The sequence below is a fragment of the Chlamydotis macqueenii genome, chromosome 19, assembly GCF_036417535.1.
Source record: "Chlamydotis macqueenii isolate bChlMac1 chromosome 19, bChlMac1.mat, whole genome shotgun sequence".
Classification (NCBI taxonomy): Eukaryota; Metazoa; Chordata; class Aves; order Otidiformes; family Otididae; genus Chlamydotis; species Chlamydotis macqueenii.
The window spans coordinates 4,528,108-4,542,779 of NC_141574.1; the positions used below are offsets into that span (position 1 = coordinate 4,528,108).

Genomic DNA, 14,672 nt, shown 5'->3' on the forward strand with positions numbered 1-14,672 from the left:
TTCAGACACACTACAAGGAACTTAAATGAATGGAGAAGCCATGGTGGAACAAACATGCAAACTGCTGTAAGCCAAAGATATTTCAAGTTGCTTGCTCTCTTTTATAAGGAGAACAGCCGATTTAATTTACAGCCTCTGCCCCCCAGCACTTTTAGATCAGCCTGGGGCTGTTTACAGCAACATGTACAAATATAACAAAAAAAAAACCAAAACAAAACAAAAGACACAGCAGTCACATGGAGCCTTTGACCTTCAGCTCCAGATACACATAATTACACTCCTTTCCATTCCTCAGTGCTCTCTTCTTCTTCTCTGTCCATGTTCTCCACTTTGCTGCCTCCTGTCCCAGAGCTGTTTCAGGCCTCCCCAATATCCCCATCTGCCCCAAACCCCCTTAAGCAATCTGACACCGCTGCAGCAGGGGTTAACCCTCCATTGAAGTTACAGACAGCACAAGGTGCGCATCAGATCACCCAGGGCAGAGCTCTGGCCCCACATAGCTGCGCTGCGCCTTCTCTCACGTGATATCGGGTCTGCTTTCAGCGCTGCTACAGCAAAATAGAGACCGAGCAGTTACGCTGTTGGTCCTCTCCTTATTCTTCACTTATCTCACTTTAATTTCTGGCACGCAAAACCAAGCACTACTGGAGCTGTGTGCCATGTCAAAACCTCCACTGCCAGTCTTCGCCAAAGACAACACAATTAGATTAAAAAAAATATTCAGCAAGAGATTTTTTAAGGGAATATTGACAGCTTTATGAAGGACATTTTAAGCTCTAGACATTCTATGGGGACATCAGAGGAATCCTAAGACATCTGTTCTGTGCCAAAGAGAACCAAAGGACTTTAAAACCCCTCAAGACTGAATCCTCCTTTTATTTTCTAAAGTTCTGAGCTCCCATCCAAAATCTGTTCATGGCACTAACCTAGCAAACAAAACAGAGAAAGCAATGCGAACCAAATAATTTCAGCAGCTCAGAACACCCCCATGGAAAGAATAAATGAGATGTAAAAATATTCCAAGTTAATCATAAATTAAGGTGTTGGTAGTAACACTGACACTTTCTAGTATGCATTCACAGTGCCCCTGGTTTTAAAATCAGAAAAAAGCCCACAAGTGTTAAATATTCTGATTCAGAAGGTAATTTCCCTGAAAATTGGCTGTTTATTGCCATCCACCAATTCTCACATTTGGTATTAATCCTCTCAGCATCAGCATGTATCCTCACCCAGAAATCAATGTGACCAGCTGCATTTTAGGAAAGCTGAAAAAAAAAAAAAAAAAAAAATCCAGAAAGATGCCTTTTGAACAGAGAAAGCCACTTCAGGAATTTGTAAGCCACCTATTCTGCATTACACTTCAAAAACTGGACACAGTTCGCTTCAGTAGTAGCACATCTGATGCCCCTTTGTTCCCGTAACGGGGCTGGAGCCCTCGAGCAGGTTTGTTTCAGCACAGCAAGGACAAAACAGCCAGGAACGGCGGGGAGGTTTGACCAGAATAACTAAACACGCTGCTGTCGCACTGGGATTCCAACGGGATCCGAAGGGCCGTGGTCTGGAAAACTGCTCAAGGAAGAGCTGCGGGATTTGCATGCAGGTCACACATTTAAGCTGGGCCCTTGTTTAGCCCCTGCAAGGGTTTCTAGGTGTCCATATTTCCAGCACCGGTGGACTACAATAAACCTATTTTCAAACAGCACCCTCATTTGCTTTCGCTGCTGAAAGAGGTCAGAGATGGAGCAGACTGTGTTTGTCCACCTTTCCCAAAGGGAGCCTCATTCCTAGAGGTGTTGGGAGGGTGATGCAGGATAACCCTGCGGGGCTCGTGCTGCTCCTCTCGCCCAAGGAATACACAGATATTCACCATTTTGCACGGGCAGGCGGCGGCAGCCCTGCAACACTCAGGGAGATGCCCTGCTCTGCTCTGCCAAGCCACACGGCAGGACAATAAAATACCAGCGTGCTCAAAAAGCGCGGCCGGGCAGCAGGCACCAGTACCACGCCTAACCGACCGCAGTGATCCTTCACAAGCACAGAGTAACGTGCTGAGTTTATTTATTTTTAACATGGTACTGTGCAACACCTGTCACCCACTGACAGAGACCACCAGTGACCTGCAGCTTAGGAAGGACCACTGATTTACAGGGTTAGTGAAGAAAACACAGAACAGCAGCACTGGAGATGGATTTGTGGCGCTCTCCCAGCTGCACGACATCGGTTTGGACAAATTCGTCCCTCAGATGTGAGCTAGGACTCACGATCACAAGAGCAACAGATCTAGGGAGGAATTAGCACCTTCCAGGCTGGTTGTCTGAGTACACGGGAGAAGTATGCTTTCATCTGTCAGCAGCTCCTGAGAATACAAACACCGCTGTTCTGAGTTTCCATAACACCTCTCATCCTTAAAAGCTCTAATGGTCTTCACAGTAAGTCCTTTTCCACCATGCCACCAAAATGCAGCCCTTTCTGAGGGGGAAACTTCACTTGAACGGTGCCTGGGCTGACCCAAAGGAAAGGAGAGAGAAGACTGCTTTTCCTCATGTCCACACAGAACAATGAATGATTATTTTCTTCCTGTTCATCAAAAGAGTTTTCTTATACCTCTCCCCAGGCTATAAACATGCCCACAGAAGTTAAGTTACTGATCTGGGAAAATAACAGAGATCAGATGAGCTGAGTAGAACACGAACGCGTGGCTCCAAGGACCCAGGGAGCACAACGTGTATGCCACTTGCCCAGCCCTCCTCCCTCGATAAGGAGAACACACAGCCCTGAGAAGAACATTCAGAAGGATGCTAAGGCCTCACCTAGATCTAAATCTGCTCCCAAAGGCAGGAGTCCGGCACCGTCCCGCTCATCTCAGCGCTACCGCAGACAGCCCACTTCACCCTAGGTGATCTCACCATTTTCTTCTCTCCCTCCCTCCCTCACACCCAGGAATTTATGAGACAGGTAAACCTTTCTCGGAGGACTGGCATGCTTCCCAGGCCTTATCATCTCTGTCCTCCCATTGGGGACTTGTAACACAATTAACGGCGGCATCAGCTGAGCTATTACAGCTTTTAAAGGAGAAAGTGTCAGAGGGCTCCCTGGGACAGACAGCTTCCAGACATGCATGAAATTATTCTCGTATTACCAGTGAAAAATAACGCCCTTGCGGTAGGCATACGTGTGTGGTATGCTTAACGAGTAGCTCGGGTGAAACAGGACTGAAACACAGCAGCAGGTACCGATATTCTCATCGCACGGCGTTGGAAAAGCTCAGGTATTTCAGCAGGTTTCTTGTAAGGTTAGCGACGTGCTTTCTGGAAAAGCAATCGGCAAGCTCCAGCCTACCTTCCAGATTTGTCCTTTAACAAAAAGTAACGTCTTCCCCGTTAATAACACCATCAACCCAAATCTGCAGCTGCAATTTCAAAAATCAGCTAATTAAAGCTTGCATCACCATCACCAGGAGAGCGAAGGAGGTTGCGTGCTCACTTCGCCACCTGCCAAAAAGAAGGCACCCCCCCGAAGCGAAGGGCAGCAGCCATTCCCCAGCGCACGAGAGCAGGCAGGAGACTGCAGAGCGAGGCCCGGGAAACGCCGCATTCAAAATCAAACTGGGAGGAGCGTTACGGGATTGCTTAGGAATACAGCTGGAACGGGGCCAGCACTCCGTATGCGTGAGGGCTGGTACTGTATGAATGATAAAAATAGTAGCAGCTGCTTAGACAGGAAAATAATTTGGTCTGCGTGCAAACCCATCACATACTGTGGTTCAAAATCCACCCACTGTCAGGTCACAGAAAGATTAAGGCCAAAATAGCTTATTTTGGTGTAACCTTAGTTGCAAGGCCCTCTCTTTCTCCAAGAGGTCACACTTTGCTCTGGAAAAGCTTTCTTCTCCAGCATTAGGAAGGCGGGGTTTAGTTAGGCTCTGTTTGGTGCTTAACATTACAGCAGCAGTCTGAAGGGATGGCAGGAGCTAGCCTAGGCCAGGAGCATGGCCAGAAGGCACAGCGATTGCTTTGGTTTGGAAATCAGGGGTCAAGGAAATGGTCTTTAGGTGCTCGTACGCGTACGCACACGCACAGCCAGGCCAGCCTCCGCAGCCAGGATCACTTCCCCGGCTGTGATACACCCCCACTTCTCACAAAAAACGCACTGTGGATTAAGAGGGCACAGTGACCTCGTGCAGCACTTTAGGAGAGGAAGCAGAGAATTACGCTTCGTCCCCCTGACAGAGCCATGTACTGGAGCTGCAGAAGCTGTTGCTTTCAGCAAGTCAGACCCAGGGACACAGACAGAGCTGAACTCCCGAGGGAGGATTGCTTCCTTTAGGACAGGCAGCCCAAAAAACTTGCAAAACGGGCAGGCTTCTAGGCTGTTACGAGAGATCCGTCAGCTGTACACGTGTTCCTCTCCTTCCCAAGGGCACGGCAATCTGGAGAGGCTGAATTATCAGCCACAGTTTTAAATCACCCTGTCCTACAACATTTACCTTAGCGAATTACGAAAGGTTTTGTTTATGCAGATGGACGCAACATGGCCTTCACAGTCAGCAAGAACCAGCTGGAGGAAGGAGGTTAATGAGAGAGGAGGTACAGGATATTGAGTTCTTCCCAAAAGATCCCATGAAGATAGAGCCTGCTGACTTGGCTGGCAGAAAGAGATACCAACCACAGGAACTGCAATTTGTGTTCTCGGTCATATTAAAGATTTCACCCTTTGTTCCAGTCTTCTGCTCACCTGAACACTTGCAGACAAGCAAATGGCCGTTACTGCACCATCTCCTCTTAATTCCCCAAAGCAATCAAGTCCTAAAATGCACCTTCTGCAGCTGGGAAGCACCTGAGACACAAACTCCTCTTCTGAGTTGCAGTAACCACTGAGTAGCAACTGCAGTATGAGGACCAAGGAGAATGTTTTGGCCTTCCTGCTAACTTGCTGCAACTAAATCTGACAATATAATCTCTATTCCTTATTAATCCCATGTTGATTTCCACAGTTTTGTAGCCATCCTGGAAATAAACGCTAAATCCAGGCCCATTTGCCTCATGACTGCTGGAAGCCTGAAACGACTTGTAAAAGGCTCATAAGCAAGCTTACGAACATAGAACTGACAGCGCTGAGCCCCTCTCACCCACTGGGCGAGTAAATGCATTTGAGAAACTCCAGAAGGAGCCAACTCTGTGCAGTGGAAGTTTTGCCAGGCACTGCGACAGGCCCAGCCCTGCTGTCAGCATGTATCCAGGGCAAGGGACAAACCACCACCCAAAACGCCTGCTCCGTTCTTCCCCTTCCCCACCCCTTCCTTCCCCCTTGAGCCGGCAGTGAATGGGAAAGGGGCGCTCTCCTCCCTGTTCAGAGGCACAAGCGCCTCATTCCCCCACTTCCAAGAGTCGTCGAGACCTGAAAGTCCGTGCCATTTGAAGTCCATGCCTGTTGCACCTTGAACGGATGAGCAGAGGGGTGAGCTGCTGTGGACGTGGAGGATCACTAACAGATAATGGTCGGCACAGCCCACAGGGAAACGGCCTGAGTGGAAAGGTAAAACCTCACTGGAATAACGAGAAGCCCTGACACCTTAATTCTCAGCAGATCTTTGTCGCAGGCATGCAGCCGAGCACAATTCTGCAGTGTAATGTGCTGGATCTTCCCCTTCCTCTCGCCCTCTCTGAAGGTCACACAAGGATAACCCTACTAAAAGCCTCTTCCCTGTACGATTCCTCACATAGCAAGAAAGGGCATGAGCTGTCCCCGCCCTTCGCTTGCCCCTTTCAAGGCGGCAGGCTGCTGTAAGGCTGAAATTGCAATAAAAAGCCAGTTGAGATGGAGGCAGATGAGATATCCCTCCTGTAATGTTCAGAGGAAATCATCCTGCAAAGCACAGCTCTGGAATTAAAATTTCCTTAAATAAATATAAGGAAAGAGTCCACGAGGGAGAGCAGCCAACTGGAACAGGAAGACGTGCTCGGGTCAGCCTTTGTCATCCATCACTTCGCAGATCTCCCAGGCAGATTACGCCGATGGGCTGGCCAGCTTAGGACGGGACTGGTGGCATTGTGTTCCTGCTCCTATCGACGCCATCTGCAAAAAGAAAGAGCTGCTGCGTCCCTGTGGTCCAGCACCAGCGCTGCCACATGGCCCAGCAGGTACTGTACGACAGCAGCACAGCAGGGCCTGGGTTCCTTCATCAGCCGAGGTCAAATGGCAACCAGCTCATGGGAATTTGTCTGTCTGCATAACTGGGAGAGGCAGGAAGGTGAGAAAGGAAGGATGCGACCAACTGGTGTAACCCTTCCTTCCCCCGCTTCAGGAGCCAAAATATCTGAGTCAAATTTCACCACCGACTGCTCAGTTGGAGGGACTCTGCTTTCCAGTTATCTCCCAGGGGACAGCAGCAGCTCCTGCCCTGAGGGAGGTCAGGTCTCCGGGCTGGAATTTGGCCCAGGACTGTGCTCTCTGCAAGGAGAGACCATGCCCTAAACATGAAGGTCTCTGCAAGGAGACTGCAGCTCTGAAGGACACATGGAGTAGCTGCAACATCCTCTACGGACACCCAACAGGTTACTCACATCCGCAAACACTTGTCCTTCCCTCCGCTCGCCACCCTCTGTCCGTCCGGGCTCCAATCCGTTGCATACACCTAGCAGTAGGGAAAGACCCAGTTATTTCTGCTGGGAGGAGGAGCTATTCCTGCCTCTCTCAAACACCTCAGCTCGGCCAGACACCTCACCTCATCTGCATGGCCAGGGAGATCGATGGCCAGTTTCTTTGTCTTGGCGTCCCAGACCTTCAGCGTGCTGTCGCTGCTCCCGCTCACCAGCAAGCGGCTGTCGGCTGACCAGGCGATCTGATAGACAGCCGAGACGTGCCCTCTCAGCGACGTCAGGTACCTGGCGTGGAGAAGGCATGAAGAAGCTATGAAGAAGCTGTTAGAGGAGCAGGCAGCTGGGTTTGTTCCAAACCTGCCCTTGCCCAGCCTTCACGTTTCTTCTCCACCTGTGAGCAAGCGAACACGGTCACAGGAGGCCCAGCACACCCCAAGCCAGCACACACAAGGCAGTCAATTGCTATACAGAGTCCATAGGGGGTTCAGTCCATCTAAAAACCCTCCCAGTTGGGCTCAGAGCCTTCTAGACAACGGCTCTTTATCTGAACTCTTCTGCCAAGAAATCCTTATCCAGCAGGGAACACTACAGCCTCATCATACGGATGTGTCCTCCTCCTCTTTGGCTGAGCAGCCTGGATTTAGAAGAATCGTTAAACTTACTGACATGAAACCTAAGCTCATCAGTGTAAAGGCTGATCTACAAGGAAGGACTTCTGCCCCAGAGAGGTCACCAATACTCCAGCTGAAGGTTAAAAGCTGGACTGCAGGAGCATCCAAACACCACCAGCACCACTTGTAACTGCAAGAATTTGCGTCGTCCAGAACAAGCTGTTCTCTGGCACAGGAACTGTTTAAACCGGGTCAGTCTACAGCGTGCAACGCACATGTCTTCAGGAGGGCAGCCGAGTGGAACATCCCATCCCACCGCAGCTGCTCCTGGCCCGGAGAACCGACCCTGCAGCAGGCAGCGTGTGCCGCACGGGTGGCAGGCAGTGCTGTGGCTGGGTGACATGCAGCCGGCCAAGCACAGACCCTGTCACACAAGAGGAGTGGACGTGGACAGGGGACATCTCAAGGGCAGAGAGAGAGGCAGCAGAATTACTTTGTGTAAGTTCAGGCCACAGAGATGCTGAACACACCAGGGAGTTGCTGGACAATGACAATGCGGCCCATCTCTGCATAACCCGTGCCTTACACACAGACCCCGTACCACCTCTGTAACACAACAAACCAACTCACTTTCCTGTCCTACCGTCCCAGAGCTTTATGGACTTGTCGAAGGAAGCGCTGGCTATTATCCGAGTGTCTGGCGAGAAGAGGACTTGGTTAATCAATGCCTGGTGGCCCGTCATCCTCTCCAGCGGCTTCTTGTCTTCTGCTGGTCTCCAAAGAAACAGTGTGAAATCATCCGACCCCGAGACGAGCCTTTCCGGTTCCTGGCCCTGAGAAAGGGACGAAAGAGCCAAAGTCCTGTACAAGCCAGGTGCGGAGAGCTCGGAAGCACACCAGTGTTGGGATCAACAGCCAGCCGTGCACGTTTACTGCTTCCACCAGTGACAGTGTTAGAAATGACAGTGGGGACAAAAGGGACTTACCCTGACTTGGTCATACCTCTGCTGTGCCTTGTCCTTCAGTTCTGCCACTGAAAGAGAGAAAGGGAGAATGGAAGGAAGAAAGATTTGCAGTTCTTAGGAGAAAGAAAACTTTATAACCCTGTGATGCCAATTCCAATGCCGGGTCTGTGGGCCAAGCGGATGCGTTTGTGACTGGTCACCTACTTCCTCTTTGCCAAGGGCGATACTGGGAGCAACAGCCCTTGAAAACAGGGTGGCCTTCCCATCCCCCAGACTGCTCAACCCTGTGCGTGCGTAAGGAAGATCACGGCTGCCAGCATGACCAACAGCAGCACAGGACCTCCTCCCAGCTCTCAAGATTGCTTTGGCCCGTGGCAGCGTTAAGAGGAGACATCAGGTCTCCTCGTTATCCTCCCTCAGCCTGCAACGCGGGTGCTGCACTTACGGGAGCCGCTCACATCCTGGGGGTTGATGGTGGCTTCAGCAGGTTCGAAGGCACCAGTGCGGAGAACGTAGTCAGTGCTGAGGGCCATGGTGTTCACCCAGTGAGCGTGGCCCTGCAAGGTGCGGCAGAGGACCCCCTGGAAACAAAACCACCCGCTTAGAGAGGGGTGGGCAGGACAGAGCCAGACTGTACAGGACCCACCGGACCCATCACGCTGCAGGCAGCGACCCTAAACTTTCCAAACCCTCCTGCCTGTGCAGCAGGACTGCAGCCAGGCTTGGCAGGGATGAAATGACACCGTTGAGCTTCAGGGACCTGTTTCCTGCAGGGCCTTGCAAGGAACCCACCAGGACAGGTTGTTCCAAGGGTGTTTCCAGCTTTTACCCCCATTTCATGCTTTTAGGGATGAAAACATTGCACAAGAGCTACCCCTTCCACATCACGCTAATCAACAGGCTCTGCTGGGTCAACAGGATGCAGCACCCACCCTGCACTTCCATTTTCCAGGGTACATCCTGTGCCAGGAAGAGCAGAGCGAGCTACAGCACAGCGTGTCCAGCCCCCTTCGCCAGCAGCCCCGGGGCTCCCCGCCTCACTTACATCCTGGCTCCTCCAGACTTTGATGGTCCTGTCCTGGGAGGAGGAGTAGAGCAAACCATCGCCACCCCACTTCACACACGTCACCGACTGCGTGTGGCTCGTGAGGATTTTGTCACACCTGCCCATCAGCGTGTCCCAGATGCGGATGCTGCCGTCCTTGGAGGCACTGGCCAGGTAGCGGCACTCAGGGTTTCTGGGCAAAAAAAAGATCAAATCCATTTGCACAGAGCTTCTCCACCAAGCTCTTCCCCAACTAGCCCCAGAGGATTCAAGGGCCCAGAAGTCAATAGAAGAGAACTTTCTCTTTTGGCTGAAGATCAGAGAGAGGCTGGGCAGGGGCAGAGCACGGATCTACAAACAACAAGATCCCATAAGGTGGAAGACGGGCAGACAGATGCTTCCCTCCAAACCGACTCCTGGCTGCGCGCCGGAGGCATCAGCCCAGGGCAAACCTGGCACCTGAGCTCTTGGCAATGACCTTGTTTTCACAGGGAGCAGCTTTAACCCGCTGGCTAACGAGGGGACCACAAACTGGCACCTTCCCCGGGCACCGGCTGGGGAGAGCCCTGGGCAGGGGGATCAGCCTGCCTTACGCAGGCAGCGCAGCCCAGCAGTAACGGGAACACGTCGAATGCTCTCGTCTCCGGCAGGAAACTCCTGTGCTCGCCTGTGGACACCGAGTGCCGCCGTGCCAAAAGCAGCAATGCCTGTCCACGTGTTAAATTGGTCCCCATGAGCCACACCTGGAAGCAGCTGGCCACAGGGGAGCCAAGAGCCCCCTGTCCTTTGCACATCTTCACCACTCAACGTAGTTTTAACGCCAAGGAAAGTGGTCCCCGGCACCAGCAGCAGTGTGGAAGAGCACGGCTCTTCCTGTTGCGCAGGAACTGAGCGGGGAGCGCAGCTGGCTGGAGACAGAAGCGGAGCCCTGGCAGGGTCGTCTCCCTCCTCTCCATTTCCTCATCCTCCTTGATAATCAGTTTTCGCTAATCCAGTTAACGGTTTGCAAATAACTGGAGTTTCCTACTGGCAAATTCAATTTGCAAGGATCTGCTCTGAAGGGGCTCTTTTTATTTATTTATTTTAAGATGTCTTGGCTTATTGGCTACAACTGTCCCCTTCCACCCACCTCTCAGACAGAGCTTTAGCTGCTCGAAGGGATAAGGGGATCGCGTTGCACAGTTTATCAGCCCTCAGGATAAATAAACCAGACGACACAGGCAACCAGGATGCAGAAAGGGAGCGCTCTGCAGAGCCTGAGCTCGGGCACCGCGCAGGCTCCCCGCTCTGCATGCTGGGGAGTAACACCTCAAACGTTTGTCCAGCACCTCGAAGACATTGTTTTCTGCAGGCAGGTACGTCTCTTATACAGAGAAAAACAGTCATAGCCTGGCAGCGACTTCCCCAGCGCCACACAGGGACGGTGAGCAGCGGCTGAGACTCCTGGCTCCGAGCTAGACACATTTTTCCCAGCGCGCCTTGAGCGACGCTCTCCTGCACGCAGCCCCTCTGCACACCGTAACGGGGAAAGGCAAGCGGGAACCGTGCCCTTCAGGTCAGGCTGTTCTTTTCCGTACGAGTACAGGGGAAGGGCCGGGCTGGCCCCTCACTTACATGTGGAGCGGTTCCCAGCACAGACACGTGATCCATTTGGAGTGGCCGGCGAGCACCCGGCCGATCTGATTGCCGGTGGCTGGGTCCCAGAGAAATATCTGTCCAAGAGAGAAAGCAAGAGGGTCGTGTCAGGCCACATGCATCACGTGAATCCCAGGGACGCTGGGCTCCATTTAGAAAGGATAGGTGTCCTTGGGGTTGCATTTACATTGGCAGAGGCAGGGAGAAAAAAGGGAGGGGGGCAGGAGGGCCAGATGCCTTTCCAAATCCCTGCAGCAATCAGCTGACATCTCCAAGCATGAGACCTGGTCACCCTCCGCTCTGCCTAAAACGCTGCCGCTACAAAAGTATCTGCCTCAACTCCAAACCCGTCCAGGTCCCCAAAAAACAGGCTGAGCCTATGACACTCTGTGCCAGGGAGTTAGCGAATGTTTGCAGAGCGCGACGAAAGCCAGAGCACGCTAAATGCTACTTATTATCGGATTCTGTGGGCGGGACACACGCTGGTTGTCTCTTGTTTTTTCTCTCTCTACATAAATGTTCATCCAAAGAGCCAAGGCATTAGTCATCTCCTGCTTAAGAACCTGGGAGAAACAGGGAAACAAGAGGACAAGCAGCTCCCTGTGTTAGATTAAAGCCAGAAGAGCACCAAACCAGGGCAGAGCCACCCTGGCCCGTCCCGTTTCCTTGGGGCTGGTATCACAGGAGCCTGACGGAGCGGCCGCTCAGAAACCAAGTGCGGGGCAGCTCTCGTTGATCCCAGACCGTTCGAAGGTCACAGCAAGTGACCGCCCCTCTACAGCCTCCCAAGTTACTGACTCACTTTTAATTGCCCTCAAGCGCACCCAAAACGGACGCATTTTGCCCCACAGCCGGGGCAGGGCCCCCTTCGCGTTCCTGTGAGCGGGAATTCAGCTGTGTCTGAGCAGGAGCACTGCGAAACAGGCTGCTGCTGCATGTCTGGGTCATGCAAACAGCAGCCCTGGCTTGGCCGGGCGATACCCTCTCTCACTCCAGACACCTCCCTCGTGATGGAGCCGTCTGCCAAGGACCGCGTCCAAAGCCTGGACTCCTTCCTGCGGGGAGGGAAAAGCGTCTGCCACGAGACAGCAGGGCTCAGCGGCGAGAGGTCTACAAAGGCGACAAAGCCAGAGCCCTGCGCAGCGCAGAGTTCAGAGATGCGACTCGCAACTACCAGGACGCACCCACAAGCAAAGCTCCTTTGGGGAACAGGACAACTGGATACACACCTCTCACCCCAGAAAAACCAAGTCTTTGCCCCTGATCCCCCACAGCCCCTTTACCAGGTTTCATTTCAGTTCAGAACAGGGCTGCAGAAAGCCTCCACGCCCCCACAGACCCACCCGGCCGCGCGCCGAGGGAGGAGGGAGCCGACGCGTACCTGGCTGTTCTTGCAGCCCGAGGCCAGCTTCCTGCCGTCGGGCGACCAGGCGATGCTGAGCACCCAGTGCCGGTGACCTGGCAGAGAGAACGCGAGTGGGTGTGAACGGAGAGCCGTGTCTGTCTGTCCCCAGGCCCCGGCACGCAGCCGCCCCGAGGCTGGAGGTGGGGGGAACCCTCCGCGTTCCTCCTGGCCAGACCCTCTTCCTCTGCTCCGTTAGTCAAAGAGAGCTGCTCCCTCCCTGAGCCGCGGTCCCAGCCCACACGGCTCAGGCAGCACCCAGGCTCCGCTCTGTCCCCTCGAGCGGGCAGGGGGTCCCCGAGGGAGGGGTGTCAGGAGCTGCCCTCCTGGGACACCCCCGCGCCCACCTTTGGCCGTGAACTGCGGCGTCTCTGTGCTGAGGTCCCAGAAGCGGACAGTGGTGTCTCCAGAGCCACTCGCCAGGTACCTGGGAGAGGAGGAAGACCCCGGCTCAGCGTGGTGCCACCAGAGTAGGGGATGACGGTAGCCACTGCCGACCCCAAGCCCCCCGCCCGCAGCCAGCCCCTCGTACTTTCCGGTGGGGCTGAAGGCCACGGAGATGACGGCCTCGGTGTGCCCCTCCAGGGAGCTGGTGCAGCGGGTCACCGCCCGCACCCTGAACACCGCCTGCGGCTGGTAGATGACGTCCAGCACCTTCTCCGTCTCCACGCTCTGCCCTGCCAGCGTCTTCTCCAGCGACGCCACGATCTCGGCATCGCCGACGAAGAAGGCCAGAGGCACCGGCTCATCCTGGGGGCAGAAAGGTAGCGAGGGGGGGCCCAGGGTGGGCTGGGGGGTGCCGGGGAGCTCGAAGCGGGGTCTCACCTTCTGCAGGAGAGCGTTGCAGACCAGCTGCAGCTTGTCCGGGGTGATGGTGACCGGGACGTCGAAGGGGGAGCCCAGGGACTCCCCGGCTTCGTCCCGGAACTGGATCAGCAGCCGCTGCACGTCCTCGTCCGGCGACATGTTCTGCGGGACGGGGGCTCAGGAGCGGGGATCCCACCGGGGCCGAGCACACAGCACCCCACCCGCGCAACCACACCCGCGTGGGAGCCGCGACGGGGGAACCCGCTGTGGATCCCGGGGAAAGAAAAGCTCTACAGGGACCCCACGCGGGGGGGGGGGGGGTGCAGGAGGAGCCCTACGGGGGAACCGCGGAGGGGGAGTGAGGGGTCAGGGGACCCCGGAGCGCCCCAGCACCCCCACCCCTCCCACACCGACGTGCTGCTGCCCCGGCCCCGGCCCCGCTCCCCCCGCTCACCGCGGCCATGTGCCTGCGCGGCCCGCGTGGGCCGGAAGCGGCCCCCGCTGGAGCGGGAAGCGCTGGGCGCCGCGCTGCTGCCCCCTGGCGGCCGGCGGTGAGGGCGGCGCCGCGTTGCGGGGGCCGCGGGTTCGAGGCCGCGGTGGGCGGGTTCCGCCCCGAGGAACAGGGGATTTATCGCGTTTCTAAAACGAAAAGCGGCAAAACCAGGACGAATTGCCCCAAATATCCCGCTCCAGTAAGAAATTAATCCAACGCCGCAGCCCGCCTGGGTGCAGTGTGTGTAAATCCTTCTGAGTAAAGGAGAGAAGGGCTGGGGCTGCCATCAAATGTGGTTTATTCACCAAATAAACGCTGGCTCGTTGGGCCGGACGGGAGGCAGGGAGATACTGCACGGAGACTCAAATCTGCCACACAAATATGTAACACCGTGAGAAATTCAATGTCACCCACCCCATCCGGTGCAAACCAGTAACAACCACAGTGAGGATCAGCTACCCATAACCCTGGAGACCAACACTCCATCACATCCAGGCACCACTTACGGAGAGAGGAGGAAAAACTGGCAGGGGGCGTCCAAATCAACAACCAAGCCTCGCTTCGCCCCTTGGCCGCTGTTCAAGCAAACCAGCTCTTGACAAGTTGCCCCGAGCAGGCACTGGGCTGGTCCGCAGCAGCCCCTGGCACACGGCCTTCCCATCGAAGAGCAGGGAGAGGCCCCGTGAACGCGGCGCAGCCCTGGCAGAGACTCCTCCCTTCTTTTTTTGATGGAATTTTTTCTTATCAGTCTCCAGGAGCTGCAGCACTCCAGGTGTTTGCTGCTGAGCTGAGCCACATCCAGCCCGGGCAGCGCAGCAGCTGAAGGAAACACAGCCCTGAGCAGTATTTGTACCCAGATCCACCACCTGGAATGCCCAGCCACACTCAGCTGGTTAGTTTGGATCCTGCCAAGGTGGAAAAATGAGGAAGTGTTGCATGCAGAACAGGTGAGGGCTCAGCTTTCCTGCACAGAAGATTTGAGTGTGCGCACATAGCTCAACACCATGCTACAGGTCCAAGCCCTGCCCCTTCTACCTGTTTCCCTGCCCAACTTCTGCTGTGTTCCACAATTAAAACACTTTCCTATTGCGTATTTAGATAGAAATTAGTCTTGT

At 54.5% G+C, this 14,672-nt stretch overlaps 1 protein-coding gene across 1 annotated transcript; it reads right to left on the minus strand.

The window, feature by feature from the left end:
* Positions 1–5,823: 5,823 nt before the first annotated feature.
* NLE1 (notchless homolog 1) lies at positions 5,824–13,577 on the minus strand. The gene is made up of 13 exons (XM_086763054.1): positions 13,519–13,577; positions 13,083–13,226; positions 12,790–13,007; positions 12,605–12,684; positions 12,237–12,313; positions 10,835–10,932; positions 9,221–9,413; positions 8,621–8,756; positions 8,197–8,243; positions 7,841–8,043; positions 6,725–6,884; positions 6,564–6,634; positions 5,824–6,075 (listed from the first exon to the last, which is right to left on the minus strand). The coding sequence occupies exons 1-13, from the start codon at positions 13,525–13,527 to the stop codon at positions 6,063–6,065; spliced, it is 1,449 nt and encodes a 482-aa protein (XP_086619180.1). The 5' UTR covers positions 13,528–13,577; the 3' UTR covers positions 5,824–6,062.
* Between the last annotated feature and the right edge of the window lie 1,095 nt (positions 13,578–14,672).

Coding starts and splice junctions, on each gene's coding strand:
- NLE1 (XM_086763054.1), bottom strand. Junction 12,685..12,789: donor GCCTTCAGCCCCACCGGAAA/GTACGAGGGGCT, acceptor CTCCTCTCCCAG/GTACCTGGCGAGTGGCTCTG. Junction 12,314..12,604: donor GCCGCAGTTCACGGCCAAAG/GTGGGCGCGGGG, acceptor TCTCTCTGCCAG/GTCACCGGCACTGGGTGCTC.